The 15,765-nt window shown below is 35.4% G+C and overlaps 1 protein-coding gene across 1 annotated transcript; it reads left to right on the plus strand.

The window, feature by feature from the left end:
* The first annotated feature begins 11,483 nt into the window (after positions 1-11,483).
* LOC131607856 (beta-amyrin 28-monooxygenase-like) lies at positions 11,484-14,152 on the plus strand. Its single transcript, XM_058879810.1, has 4 exons — positions 11,484-12,155; positions 12,664-13,119; positions 13,274-13,461; positions 13,544-14,152. The coding sequence occupies exons 1-4, from the start codon at positions 11,657-11,659 to the stop codon at positions 13,844-13,846; spliced, it is 1,446 nt and encodes a 481-aa protein (XP_058735793.1). The 5' UTR covers positions 11,484-11,656; the 3' UTR covers positions 13,847-14,152.
* Positions 14,153-15,765: the final 1,613 nt, after the last annotated feature.

Genomic DNA, 15,765 nt, shown 5'->3' on the forward strand with positions numbered 1-15,765 from the left:
AAAATTGAAGAGAGTAATTTTATCTTTCTCGGAATTCCAATTGGTTTTAATTCTAGGAAGGAATCCTCTTGGTCTCCTCTCTTGAACAAAATGAGAAATTGATTAGCGGGGTGGAAGAATCATTTTCTCAATCTTGGAGGTAGGATTACTCTTTTGAAGTCTATTTTGTGTTCCCTAGCCATATTTACTTTTTCTTTTTACAAGATGTCGGCTAAAGTGGCAAAAGAATTTACTAAGATTCAAAGTAACTTCTTGTGGGGGGAGTGGAAGAGAAGAGGAGGATTCATTAGGTGAGTTGGAAAGAGGTGACTTTACCTTATATGAAGGGGGTTTAGCGATAAAAAATATTGTCGAGTTCAATCTTGCTATTTTAAACAAGTGGAGATAGAGGATTATTCAAGGACACAAATCTTTGTGGTATGGGGTGTTGAAGGCCCGATACGGTGATTTATCAATGTTAGTCTTTTATGAAGGTGATTCTTACAAACTTTCTTCTTTTTCCTTTTAGTGGCGAGATATTTTAAAGATTGGAATTTTCTCTTCATCTTGTAAGAATCCTATTGTGTCTAATTGTTGCTTTACAATTGGAAATGGTTTTAATACTCCCTTTCGGGAAGCTCGTTGGTTAGAGAATGTTATTTTGATGGAGGCTTTTCCGAAGATTTATTTAGCTTCTTCGTTGAAGAAAGTTATGGTGGTGGACATGGGGGTTGGTGTGATGGTGTGTGGAAGTGGGGAGATCTGGGCATTCCCGTTGTCGTCGTAGAGGGGCCTAATATTTTACCTTTTTTTTGGATTTGCAGGGTCGATTAGAAGCTTTTAGAGGGGTGCATGATGTAAAGGATTCCATGTCTTGGACTCTTAAACCGGAGAGGGGTTTTACGGGTTCCTCTTGTTATTCTCATTATGTTTTTTCACGTATTCCTAATGGTCCACCCAATAGGTGTGATGGGGCTTTGGATATAATTTGGAAGATGAAGGTACCTTTCAAGATTAAAGCTTTCGGATGGAGACTTTTTGTTAATAGACTACCCACTAAAGATCTCTTGACGTATAGAGGTGTCGACTTTATTTTATCTAACTTGATGTGTGTTTTTTGTGATAATAACTTGGAAGATAAAGATCATATCTTTTTTAAGTTTAATTTCATTAAGATAGTTTGGAAGGAGATTGCTTCTTGGGTGAATTTTTCGGGGTTGGTGGAGGAAGGGTGTCTTTCGTTTTTTATGGAATGATACTCTTATGGCCGTGTAAAAAGAATTAAAGAAGGCAAATTGGGGGTGTTTTGGTTGGTCACTTCTTAGATTATATGGTTGACAAGAAATGGTTTTTGTTTTAGGAATGAGGTTTGGAATATTAACAACATGGTGTGGAATATTAAAATATTGGTTTGGAGGTGGTCTTCTTTCGGTGATATTACTCATTCTAATTATAGTTTTTACGATTTTAGTAAAGACCCTTTCTCTTTTATGTCGTAATCATATTTGGTTTGTAATATCGTTTTGTGTCGATTATTCACCATCTTGTGTATCAAGGTTGAAGAACTCTTAGTTCTCCCTTTTATATAGTTCCTGCTTACACAAAAAAATCGCAATTATGGAGACTTCTCTTCTGGAATCAAATTTATTGTCGAAAAAAATGTTCTTAGTTTCGTCTCAAATTTCAGTATGTTATTTCTATCAATTAATTTGTTAAATTCTTACATTCATCTTATTTTTAAGAATTCTTTTATCTAGCTTAAAGTATTGTTTTCTCGATTCGATTAATGTCGTTGTTTTGATCGTATCTTGTTCACCGTAACTCGGATTTCCGCAAAACCAACGCCAAAATGAACGGGATATGATAACAGAGATGCTCCTCAATTTTAGTTTCTATTTTAGAGTAAGTTTATTTTACTGAAATTCAAAATTCAAAATTGTCTATTTGCTTGCTCTTTTTGTATAATCATAGTGATATTAATGAATGAATTTTTCAATTTTTATTGCAAATTGTGAATCAGTTTATGGTGCAATCAATACATTGAGATAATTTATGTGTCAACATTATTTCAAACTGTTGTTTTCGCATTGATTTTAATCTATAAGATTGCGATTGGTTTTTCATATCAACAAAATAAAAAAAAAAGTCTTATTAGAATTGATGGCACACCAAGTGTTCGACAAATTTCTTAAATGAAGTTGTTTTGTTTAATATTTCATTGGAAATCAATTATCATTGTTTGATTTTATTCAAATATTATTGTGTCATTGTGTGATTTTATTCAACCGTTATTGTTGAGAAATAATTGATTAAGTTTCTCATCAATCGAATACGTCTGTTACAGTTTAAATGCATATGTGACCCTTTCAACAATGGTTCGGGATAAACAATTGTCGATCAAGAATTGCTTCCGCTTGCCATAGTTAAGCAATTTTTAAACAAGAAAATTTCATGAGCGATATATCCACCCCCTCTAGATCGTTGCCTATTGTCTAACATCTATTTTTCGCTCGTGTGCGACTTTGAAAACCTTTTCAAAAATGCGTGTGTTTTAGCCATTTCAACGCGAGACAAAAAAGGATTCAACCTCCAAGAGTGAGCAATAATCAAAGGTTTAAGCGCTCTAAATGTCTAATATATTTCTCTCTAAAACCAATAAACTAACACATGGTTTTCTACTTAGAACCACATAATATTGAGTTCCTCATTGTAGCAGAGGATACGTAGGAGTGAGATCCAACATCTTGTCAGACCCAATAAACTAAAACATAAAAACCCTTATTTTCCTTTTCCTCGTAATAAATAGAAGATCGCAAACTATCATGCTAACACTCATTCGCAAAACAAACTAAATGGATACCGTTGAATACAACGGATATGAGGGGTGCTAATATCTTCCCTTGCCTAACCGACTCCTAAACCTGTTCTTGATTGAGACCATCATTCCTTTTTGTGTGGGTTTTATTCGATATTTTCCCTTTCCTTTTGGAATAAATAAAGATCGGTGGCGACTCTGTTATATTTCGAGCGAAGGTTGAATTGTGTTGATTTTTCTTCTTTCTCTTCTTAATATCTAGTATCTGATTCTAATTGTAATATTTAGAATCTGATTTAGAGTCTGATTGATAGTAGCAGAATAATATTGAACAAAAGTAAAAAATAGAGCAAGACAACACACAAGCAATTTATCCTGGTTCCTCCTACAAATTAGAAGTAGTATAGTCCCCTTGCACTTCTAAGAGATTTCCACTATAGCCAAATCTGATTACAAGTTGCTCACCACACAAGCGAGAGAATTCCAATGCCTAAACACACAAGTAAGAGATTTTAATGCTCAAGCATACAAGCAAGAGACTTGTTATTGCTCAAGAACACAAGCAAAAGACTTTACAAATGCTCAAGCACACAAGCAATAGACTTCATAAATGCTAAAACACACAAGCAGGAGACTTCACTACAGCTCAAGCACGCAGACAAGAGACTTCTAACAATCTATCTCACAGATAAATGATAGTGATAGAGTGATAGTTACACTTGATATACAATCAGAGATGTAACGAGATTACAACATAGAAAACTCTAAGACTCAAGAACTTCTAAGAATGTACAATGGTAATAAGTTCTAAGTTAGACTGTGTTCTTTGTTTTTACAGAGTAACTTCTTTTTTTTTCTTGTCAAAGCACATTGTTGTGTGTTTCTCCAAATCTTTATTTCCTTTTATAGAGTTCCATGAAAGAGTTGTTGGAGAGATCTTCAAGCATAAGAGAGACTTTGTAAAGAAGCATCAAAAAATTTGTTTCAAAGCTTCCTCAAATGGACAATGTCGTTGCAAACTCATTTGAACTTCCTTTGCTACAAAAGGAATTATCAGCTGTAAACGTTCAGGCTTCTACAACTTTTTGATGAGTTTCACGGGATTAGAACAAGACAAATTGACCTCAGAGTCTGATAGCGACATGTCAGGACTTCCTCAGTTATTGAGCTTTGACTAGATTTAGGTTACAGTCCTTCAAAGTATGAGTCTTAGCTTCTATTCCTTCAGACTCTGACTCTTTAGAGGCTGACATATTCAAAGTCTTGAGAGATCATATTTTGATCATTTTGATTATAAGTTGATTCTTTAGAATCCAATCTTCAGAATTTGCCTCTTAAAAAGCTTTCCTTTCAATGTTCAGTCCAGTTTCATAACTGACTTTCAACCAGTATATTGATCTTTGTACCTGCACAATTGAACACACATTACTCTACCCATTTATTCTTCAAATACTTTGTTATCATCAAAATCCAAGTGATATGGTATAAATCAATTTTGTTCCAACAAGGACAATGTTACACGGGCTTGGGAAATATGCAAGACTATGTTGAAGGACAAAAAATGCATGCCACAAGTCATAATCACCGATCGCGACACTGCACTGATGAATTCGGTTGTAACGATATTTCCTACTTCTTCTGTATTACTTTGTAACAGTATTTCTCATTGATCTAAAAAACAAACTGAATACTCTCCTACAATATCCAAAAAAATCAGAGAATTTTCAAGCTCAAGTACCGTCCACCCTCGATAGACAACGAAGGGTAAATACAGTTCACGATGCTTGAATTGAAGAAAGACGATGATTTGATGGTGATATGGAGTGCCTTTTATTGTTACTCAACCAATGATCTGATTGAAGTGAATACGAAGATTCAAAGATCAACCGATGATGTTATAAGAATGTTGCTACGTTCCGAACCACCTGTTATTAATAACATGTAATGTTTATCTATGTAAAGATTATTTTGGAGTTAATTTAAGTTGGTTCAATTTCATTTTGTTATTGTTGTTTCAACATGTATTTGCTTTGATCTAATGGAGCATACTCCGGAGATGCATCTCCAGAAAAGTCATTGACTAATGAACTAACAAGCATTTCAGAGATGCATCTCTAAATCAATCTTTCGTTTATACGGAGATGCATCCCAAATTAATTTTTTTATGGAATAAAAGTTTCTCACCATTTTTTCTTCAGTTGTGCGTGAAAAATGTGTGTCCGAAGATACATCTCCGAATGTTAGAGACATTTTAATCTTTTTACGGTGGTGTAAGAGAACCTCATAAATATGGAAAGAGCAATTTCCATATTTAATGTGAATTTCCATATTTAATGTGAATCTAGCCGACAAAAAGCTCTTAAAATAACAAATAGTTGACTCAAATATTTAATGTGGATCTAACATACAGAAGCCCATAAAGTAAGAAATAGTTATAGATAAATTAGTAACAATAAACCAATATAAGTAATGCAATAATTGAAGTAATTATGTTTAAGAATAACATAACTTGTAAAATAAATTAATGTGTCTTTGTCAATCTCATGGCATGTTCGTTCCACTTATAAACTAGCATTTTACTGTTCTATCACCATCTGTGGGTTATTTATATTTAATGTATATGCACATGTTGATGTTACTTCACTTCCTTTAATATGTAGTGACAATATCAAAGATTAGATACACAGTGAGTATGTAATTTGAATATCTGGTTGTAGTTGAAACTTTAATCTTCAAAAACAAATCAATAATTGTCTATCAACCTCCAACACTATCTCACTTTAAGTGATAGAAAAGTATCTTATAAAAATTTAAAATTATGATTTGAGAAATACAACTCTATACGTATAATGCATCTCACTCAAACATGTCCCAACTGAGTTTAATCCATTTTTTTTTAATTTCTTTCAAAAATGTATCTTCAGCTTCTGAAAATCAAAATATTGAAAAATTTCGGAAATATATTTCTGAAATGTTTTACAATTCAGAATAACGTTAATGACAAAAATGCAGTCCATCTAAACATCCAAACGCGTTTTTGATTAAACAACATCATTTCTGTAATTTTTTTTGCATTGTCTTTGGACCAAACTCATAAACGAATGTATTTGGAGTGCGTCAGGAGAAACATCTTCTAAATTTAAAAATATTGGAGATTTTCTAATGCACCATATGGATTACTAGGACACCTCATGAAAATACAATAATACACCCAGATTCTAGAAATGCATTTTTGGATGCACCTCAAACATAAAATTCACTCGTTTTTGAACAACGCCCCAATTTTATGACTAAATTTATTTCGAAAATACATTTCTGAAGAGTCTTAAAATGACTAATGGTGCATTTGGAGATACATTTCTAAAATCTGAAGGACATTTTCAAATTTTCATAGGGTATTTTTCCATCTTATAGGATTTATTAAAAAATTCCCAAAATATTCTTGAATTTATACGAAAGTGTGGTAGCAATCTTTGATGGAACATACGAATCAAATTAAGGTTTATCAATGTAGAAAATGAACAATTGAAGAAGATGAAAATTAAAGAAATTGAGAGAAAATGAGAGAGTGAGAGAGAGAGAGAGAGAGAGAGAGAGAGAGAGAGAGAGAGAGAGAGAGAGAGAGAGAGAGAGAGAGAGAGAGAGAGAGAGAGAGAGAGAGAGAGAGAGAGAGAGAGAGAGAGAGAGAGAGTAATTGAGGGTGAGTGGACATATTGACATTAACCACAATAGGAGTAGTGAGCTCCTTTATATAATACAAGTTACAAAATGATTGGGAATTAACAAACTGCCAAAACAGAAACAGAAAAATAGTTAAACTACAGTGTAACCGGTTACGGAAAATAGCGTAACCGGTTACGCTACTACAACAATGCTAGTAAATAAACCTGTTTCACGGGTTCATAACCGGTTACGGCAAACAGCGTAACCGATTACGCCAACTGAAGTGGTAAAAAAACAGCAGTTTCAACACACCACCTCACTTCAGTTGGTCCAAGTCAAGCATGCTCACACCACCTCACTTCAGTTGGTCCAAGTCAAGCATGCTCAGCTTCATCTTCAGCCTCCTGAACACTTTATTTGTCACCCTCTTGGTCAACAAATCAACCACTTGATCTTCGCTTCAATAATATCCCAATCGTAACTTTCCATCGCTCACTAACTCCCTCAAATAATGAAACCGCATCTCTATATGCTTGCTCCTTCCTTGTGCAATCAGATTCTTCGCAAGGTTAATCGCAGAAACATTATCAACAAGGAGTGTAATAGCCTCGCCCTCACTACTATTAAGCTCCTTCAATAGATTCATAAGCCACATGGCTTGGCAAGCACACAACGACGCCGCAATATACTCGGCCTCACAAGATGAGAGTGCTACCACTGGTTCCTTTTTCGAACACTAAGAGATTGGTGTTCTACCAAGCATAAAGATGTAGCCAACTGTTGAATTTCTATCATCTTTATCACCACACCAATTAGAACCGATGAAACCAAGTAAATCACACTTCCGGCCCGTATCCGATGCCGAAAAGAGAATTCCACAACCAAGAGTTCCTTTAACATATCTAAGGATCCTCTTGACATCTGCCATATGAGATACCTTAGGTCTCTCCATGAATCTACTTGCAATACCGACACTAAATGCCAAGTCCGGTCGCGTATTGCATAAATACCGCAATGATCCAATCAATCTCCGATATTGAGTTGGATCCACATTTTGTTCATCCTCACTCTTGGACAGTTGTAGCCTTGCCTCACATGGTGTAATGACAACATTACAATGCTCCATTTCACACCTCTTCAAGATCTCAAGTGCATACCTCCTTTGGTGCATGAGGAGTCCCATTTTTTACCTTTGGAACTCTATGCCAAGGAAGTATCTCATGATCCCAAGGTCCGTCATCTCAAACTCACTCATGAGTTCCTTCTTGAACCTTGAGATACTCTCCTCACAGCTGACGGTAATCAAGAGATCATCCACATATCGACAAAGAATTATCACACCATCCTTAGCATTCGATCTCACATACACGCCATATTCGGACACACACCGCTTGAAACCAATATCAATAAGAAAGCCATATATGCGTTTGTTCCAAGCTCTTGAAGCTTGTTTCAAACCATATAAAGCTTTATGTAACTTGTAGTATCACATCTCTTGATTCTTCACTACAAATCCGAGGGGCTGCCCAACATAAACCTCCTCATCAAGTGGACCATTCAAAAACGCAGATTTGACATACATTTGATAAACGCTCCAATTATTGTTGTTTGCATACCAACAACCAACCAGATGGTCTCAAGCCTAGCCACAGTTGCAAACACCTCCTCAAAGTCTATTCCTTCACCGGTTCAGATTCGGCCATAAGCGCAAAATGGACGAAATCACCTTCATTATAGACTTTGTTATCTTGGAATCTCTCGCATTCTTGGAGTCTCAAAGGCAACACCCTTTGCCTTGTTGATCTTCTACGATTTTCCTAAGTTTGAACATCATTCGGAGGCTGCGGAACTATTTCGGGGATGACTGGATCATCTAAAAACAGTGTCGTTGGGATTATGCTCTGCTCGTAACCGGTTACGCCAAATTGCACTAGATGGCCGTAACCGATTATAGTTCTCTGCAAAAATCCTGTTATGTTTTTCCTGCTCGTAACCAGTTACGCCAGTTTGTACTGGCTGGCCGTAACCGGTTACACTGTTGCTGCTGCTGCTGCTATTTTCTTTAAAAATAACATCCCGACTAATCAGAATCTTCCGATTTCTCGCATCAAACAACTTGTAACCTCCTGTAGAGTGATATCCAGCGAAAATCATTTCCTCTCCCTTGTCGTCCAACTTCTTTCTAAGTTGACCCGACACATGTCTATAAGCCACCAAACCGAAAACTCGCAAATAACTTAGATTCGGTTTGAATCCACACCAAACCTCTTTCGATATAAGCTTCTCAAGCTTCTTTGTAGGACATCGATTCAACAAGTACGTGGCTGTAGAGACCGCTTCTCCCCATAGTTCCTTCGGTATATTTTTACCGCTTAACATGCTTCGAACCATGTTCATAATTGAGCGATTTTTCCTCTCGGCAATACCATTTCGCTGTGGTGTATAAGGTGGTATAACCTCACGCACTATACCTCCATCACCATAATACTTCCCAAGCGCAACCGAGGTATACTCACCTCCACCATCCGTTTTGAGAATCTTCAAGTTGTGACCATATTGCCTCTCCTCCATGGACTTAAAACTTTTGAATACATCAAACACCTCATCCTTTCTCTTGATGATGTAAGTCCATAACTTCCTACTAAAATCGTCAATGAACGTGACAAAATATCTATTTCCACCAAATGTGTCTACTTGCATAGGCCCATAAACATCGGAGTACACCACCTCAAGGTGTGCTTTGGTCCCTTGGATTCCATCTCGAACCGAAATCATCATATTTTGTTCCGAGCCCAAAATTGTCGTGTTTTCTGCACTACTGCAACTGATGTCCCGTGACCTGCAGCTGCTGTCCCGCACCTCTGTCATGCCACCAAACTCATCGGTAATTATCATTAACAGAGTGGCTTCATCATCCACCTCTTGTCTTGCAACATTGGCTTCATCACCTTTAGATTCCCACTGTTTAGCACCACACTTTGCTCATGTCTCTCGGTTTTCCAAGTTTCACGTTGCTCCGATCACCATAACCATTTGAGTTGTTCACTCTTTTGTCGCTTTGAATTTTGAGAATCACCACCATCTTGCTTCCCTTTCGAAGGACATTTTCCTTTCAAACCTTTACTCTTTTCATTGAAACGAGCTTATAATGCTATCTCCGCCTTTTCCTTATCGCTTCCTCTCTCGTCCATTCTTTGTTCATGTGCTTCTAAGAAACTTTGAAGCTCATCCTTTCTCAACGACGCAAGATCCTTCGACTCTTCAATAGCCACTACAATGTTGTCGAATCTTGACGTTAAAGAACGTAAGAGTTTTGACACAACATTCTGCTCTAAGATAGTTTCCCCATACGACTTGATTTAATTCACCAAACAGCGTAATGCGCATCACATAATCGTTGATCGTTTCCTTCTCTTCCATTTGCGTTAACTCGAATTGCCTCTTGTGAGTTTGTAACCTCACAACCTTCGCCTTCGCAGCCCCAACATATGCTTTCTCCATAATTAACCAAGCTTGCCTCGCGGACTCGCAATCACCGACCTTTTTCGAAGTTATCACCATCGACACAAGAGTGTATCAAGAAGAGAGCTTTATAATCTTTATTTTTCTCTTCCTTGAAGGTGGCTTGATGTGCAGCTGTGGGTTCAGCCCCAAGTGGTGTGACACCATTGTTGACGATATCGAGAACTTCTTGATATCCAAACAAGACTTTCATTTGCTTAGACCACTTATCATAATTCTTCGAATCAAGAATCGGTAAATTGGTAGGGATTCGATCATTGGTACTCATTGTTGCAGCGGAATCAGATCAGAACTAGTGCTCTTGATGCCAAATGTTGGAACATATGAATCAAATTAAGGTTTATCAATGGAGAAAATGAACAATTGAAGAAGATGAAGATTAAAGAAATTGAGAGAGAGAGAGAGAGAGAGAGAGAGAGAGAGAGAGAGAGAGTAATTGAGGGTGAGTGGACAAAATGGCATTAACCATAATAGGAGTAGTGAGCCCCTTTACATAATACAAGTTACAAAATGATTGGGAATTAACAAACTGCCTAAATAGAAACAGAAAAACAGTTAAGATACAATGTGACCGGTTACGACAAACAGTGTAACTGATTACAGCAAACAGTGTAACCGGTTACGCCAACTAAAGTGGTAAAAAAACAGCAGTTTCAACAATCTTTAAGTTACCTTAAACTATTTGTTTTACAACTCAATGGACTCAAATATTTGGATTTGAATTCTCTCCAATTTTTTCTCTACTGCTTCTTGTTCAGTTGCAATTATAATCCTTGGATTACATTACCTACTTATAATTTATATCATTATTTTTTTCTTACTTATTAACCTTTAGATTTGCTGCACGATGGAAGCTGAAGGAGAAAAACATGAGACCATCCATTTTCCAAATATTTAATGCGGATTTAAAGGCCCATAAAATAAGGAATGTTTGTTATTCCAATTGACAATATCTCAATTAATCCCATAATACTCTTAGGTACCTGACAAAATTTCATTTTTGCCCCTTGTTTCCGGAGGTGTATCTCCGAAAACACTTTTTTTATTTCACATTGAATTGTTCCGTAAATGCATCTACGAAACCGTTTAAACAACGTTAAAAAAAATGTTTCGGAGATACACCTACGGAACAATTCAACGTTAAATAAAAAAAAGTATTTCTGGAGATACACCTCAAAAAACAGAGGTATTTTTATAAATGCACATGGTGCATAAGAACCCTCAAAGAGTGAGATGAGAGATTGTCTAACAATAAACCAATATAAGTAATGCAATAATTGAACTAATTATGTTTAACAAAAACATGATTTGTAAATAAACAAATGCGTGTCTTTGTAAATGTCATGCATGACATGTGCATTTCACTATAAACTAGTAGCATTTTACTGTTCTATCACCATCCGTCGGTTCATTTATATATCCAATGTATATACACATGTTGATTAAAATAATATTTAGTTAACAATGTCAACCTACACAATCATGATTAATACCACTAACCAAACTCAATAATAAAACATCAACTACTATTTTGAACTAGGTGTCACAAATGTTATCTATGTTATAAACACTGTTTTTGTTCCTTTTCTGTATCACTATCATCAAACTTGTCTTTGATAGTGACAACAGTGACAACAGTTTATAGTTTGAAACTTAAATCTTCAAAAACCAATCCCTATGATGATGATAATGATTAAGTTCATAGCTTTACCAACAGTTTTGGCACTTTTTGTTATCTTTGTGCATTTCATGACAAGAATTATCAAACTCAGAAAGCTGAATCTTCCTAAGGGAACCTTAGGATTACCTATCATTGGAGAAACCTTAGAGTTTTTCAAAGCAAATCTTGAGGGGAAACAAATAAGGTTCATACAAGAGAGAATGAAGAAATATAATTCAAGGGTTTTCAAGACATCAATATTTGGAGAGAATATTGCAGTGTTTTGTGGAACAGCAGGGAACAAATTCCTATTCAGCAATGAAAACAAGAATGTTCAAGTGTGGTGGCCTAGTTCAGTTAGGAAGCTGTTAAGGTTGTCTCTTCTTACTAAAGTTGGTGATGATGCAAAGATAACTAGAAGGTTGCTTATGAGTTTTCTTAATCCAGAAACACTCAGAAATTACCTGCCAAAAATGGATAGGATTGCTCAGCATCATATCAACACACATTGGAAAGGTAACAAACTTTGTCACCAATATAGGCTTAAGTGTTTGGCTAAGATGTTCCTACCATTTGATCATAATTTGATCATAGTTTGTTAATTAATACTTTGTTGATTAAATTTTTAAAAACTGTTTACTTTGTGTTTATGATTTAAAAACCGAACTGGTTAACTCTAAGGGGTTGACTAGTTGATGAAGGTTTGAGATCTGAGAATGTGTTTCTCTCAAAGTCTTAGGTTGGTAACAATCCCTGTATTGAGTCAATCCATATAGAGCTATGCTCCGCCTTTAAATGGGGCCCCCGCTAGTGGAGGGTGAGATTGGTCGCCTTGAATAGGCCGAATATCAAATTTTCAAAACAAAACAAAAACCCGAATTGATCGGTTCAATCAAGTTATATGTTAGTCAGGTTGAACCGCGGTTGGTTCTATCATTTTTTTTTGTTGTTGCAATTTTTTACTTGGTAAACGATTTTTTTACTTATCAAAAGTTTAATACCTGTTAGTTTTCACTTCTTGAAGGGAAGGAACAGGTTGTTGTCCATCCAATAATACGAGTATACACATTTGAATTGGCTTGCTGCTTATTTTTAAGCATGGAAGATCCTATCCAATTATCAAACCTTTCATCATATTTTGAAGAATTTCTCAAAGGGTTGATTGGCTTCTCCATCAATTTTCCTGGAACAAGGTTTCATAAGTCAATGAAAGCTGCAGATGCAATAAAGAAAGAAGTTAAATTGATTATGAAGAAAAGGAAAGTGGATTTGCAAGAAAAGAAAGCTTCACCTACACAAGACCTTCTGTCACATTTACTTGTTACACCTGACACAACTGGAAGGTTTATGAGTGAAGTGGAGATTCTTGATAACATGTTACTACTTGTTTTCGCTGGCCATGACACTTCTAGTTCCGTAATATCATTGGTCATGAAGTATCTCGGAGATTTGCCTGAAGTTTATGAACAAGTGTTGAAAGGTTATCAATAAAATATTTAAAGATGTTCCGAGTTTTAAGTCTGCTACATTGGTTTTATGCGCAATGCAGCAGACTTGATGTCGGAACACGAGATCTTTTTATAAAAATTTGATTAGGATAAACGTTAAAATTGTTTTATTTTTTTAAATGACAGAACAACTTGAAATTAGCGAAGGAAAAGAGGAAGGAGAGTTATTACAGTGGGAGGATGTTCAAAAAATGAAACACTCTTGGAATTTTACATCTGAAGTTATGAGGCTGTCGCCGCCCGTCGGTGGTGGTTACAGAAATGCTACGAAGGATTTCACCTATGCCGATTGTAACATCCCTATTGATTGGAAGGTATGTTAATCACGCATCACTGTTAAGATCCTAGTAAAACAAGTGCATTTATGATAAATCATGTATGTGTTGTTTTTGACAGTTGTATTGGAGCACTCATACACACATGGATCCAAAACTGTTTACAAATCCTGAAAAATTTGATGCGTCAAGATTTGAAGGAGAAGGACCAGTACCTTATTCATATGTTCCATTTGGAGGAGGACCTAGGATGTGTTTGGGACAAGAGTTTGCTCGGTTAGAGATACTCGTGTTTATGCATAATATTGTGAAACGTTTCAAGTGGGATTTAGTTAATCCTGATGAGAATTTCAAGTATGATCCTTTGCTAGAACCTGAAAAAGGACTTCCGATTCAACTTCATCCTTCCCATTACACATCATAATGTAATGATAAGAAGCTTTATTTATGAAGTTTTCATCTGTAGAGTATTAAACTGTAAGGTTTGAATGTTGTTTCATTTTGTATCTGCTTCCATGATTTCATTCAACAAGTATTGGTTTCAAGATAATTTGGATTACGATCAGTTTCTACTGTTTCCTGCAAAAATAAAATTGAAAACTATGAGCTAAGCTCAGTGAGGAAAACATTGTGAAAATGCGTACACAAGAGTAGAATCCTACCTTCTGCATTCCAAGTACTAAGACCACATCTTATAAATTAATCACTTTCTTTGATAAAGTTATTAACTAATCTGTTAGTGTAGTTGCTTTCGTGAAATCATTTGCACAATCTGAGTGCATGTTACGCAACGAAAATGGTAGTTAGTATTCATTCAGCTGTCTGGGGAAAGATCTCAATGTTAAACACATATGAATAGGGAAGTTAAAATTCATCCAGCTGTTCCACTTAAATTTGATGTACAAATACCAGTTTTCGATTCAACTAAAAGTAAGAAGGATGGCTCAAACATATCCAGTAAGACTAACATGCAAGCAGAAAGTTGATATCATTTGCATATGAGAGGTCGTCCAAAGACGCTGCCAATCACCTTAGCAAATGATGATTCTAACAAATACCTAGGAAATGAGAGCCACTTCTCTGCATGTTACCTATTGAATTAATGTTACATAAGAGCTAGTTACAAAAGTGTTGAGCTAACATGAAGTGTGATGCTCAAGGTTTTAATCATGCTCAATTTGTTGCATCTATTTCCAAATCAATGTACAAATATCATTTGGACACTGCAAACTTTTCCATTAGCCAGATGAAGTGTGAAATAATGATGCTTCAATAGGTCGCTGTAAAGATTCTCTACTGGAAACCTAGGAATTGGGATATAGCTGACAACTAAGATTTGTATCTCACGTGGCTTCTGATGTCATAGAAAGAAGTCAATTGGGTAGAGTTTATTTTGGACCAAATCCTAATTTGCCAAGCCGTATGTTGTATATTATTCTCATCATTGTATTATATCAGGACTCTTATTTACTTTTTATTCAGACATACATATATATGCTATTTTGAATATTTTGACTGGTTAAGTCTTTTTTGTGGACCATATTTTGTATGGCATGCTTTTGGCCATTTATGTTGATTTTGATGATGTTCTTCTATTTTATATTGTCTTTAGCCTGTTATCTCTTCTTATCTCATCTCGTGTATTGTTTAAAATCGCGTTACATGTGTGTGGGTGTGATTGTATATGACTTTCTGTTTTCAAAGTAGTTTTCTTTTGCATGACATTTTGAATTGGTTTTCCATGCTGTTGTGAGTTCATACGTAAACGTGTTATTTATTTTTTCCATTTTCTTTTTGATATTTTTCAAAGAGAGAAAAAGTTATAAGATATTATCGTTGTATTTATGTACATTAAGTGTTTAATCCAAGGGGAGCTTAATAGTTCAAGATATTTTCAAAAGTTCCAAACAAGTGTTGTATCATTTGTGTATGTTGATCAATTAACCTGAAATCAAATTGCTCATCAAATCTCATTTAAATCATATGCTCAAATCAAATCAATAATACCTTTGATTTGTGTGTGTAACTTGATTTATCGCTTATTTGTGGTTCATTTTTAATTTGTTTATTTCGATTATTCGATTAGATATGTACCTTTGAGATACCCTTACATTCAACAAAGTAGTTTTGGAGCTATGACAATGTGTTTTTTAGTCTAAGTAATTTGATCTAAGTCAATATGTTGAGTGTAACTTGAATTGCAAGTTAGAATATTTACATCAAGGTTTTTATGAAGCTTGATTCGAATTATATCTTTGGGTGATTCGAATTAAACATCAACATGAAGTTTAAAATTTGGTTATGTTAGCTTGATTTGAATCACAACACTCCACGACTCGAATC

The sequence above is a fragment of the Vicia villosa genome, linkage group LG5 (genome assembly GCF_029867415.1).
Source record: "Vicia villosa cultivar HV-30 ecotype Madison, WI linkage group LG5, Vvil1.0, whole genome shotgun sequence".
NCBI classification, from domain to species: domain Eukaryota; kingdom Viridiplantae; phylum Streptophyta; class Magnoliopsida; order Fabales; family Fabaceae; genus Vicia; species Vicia villosa.

What these genes read in the sequence shown, in the direction of transcription:
- LOC131607856 (XM_058879810.1), top strand. Translation starts at nt 11,657, where the DNA reads ATGATGATGATAATGATTAAGTTCATAGCTTTACCAACAGTTTTGGCA. An exon ending in TATCAACACACATTGGAAAG is followed by an intron (nt 12,156 to 12,663) that starts GTAACAAACTTT and finishes CACTTCTTGAAG; the next exon opens with GGAAGGAACAGGTTGTTGTC. An exon ending in TTATGAACAAGTGTTGAAAG is followed by an intron (nt 13,120 to 13,273) that starts GTTATCAATAAA and finishes TTTAAATGACAG; the next exon opens with AACAACTTGAAATTAGCGAA.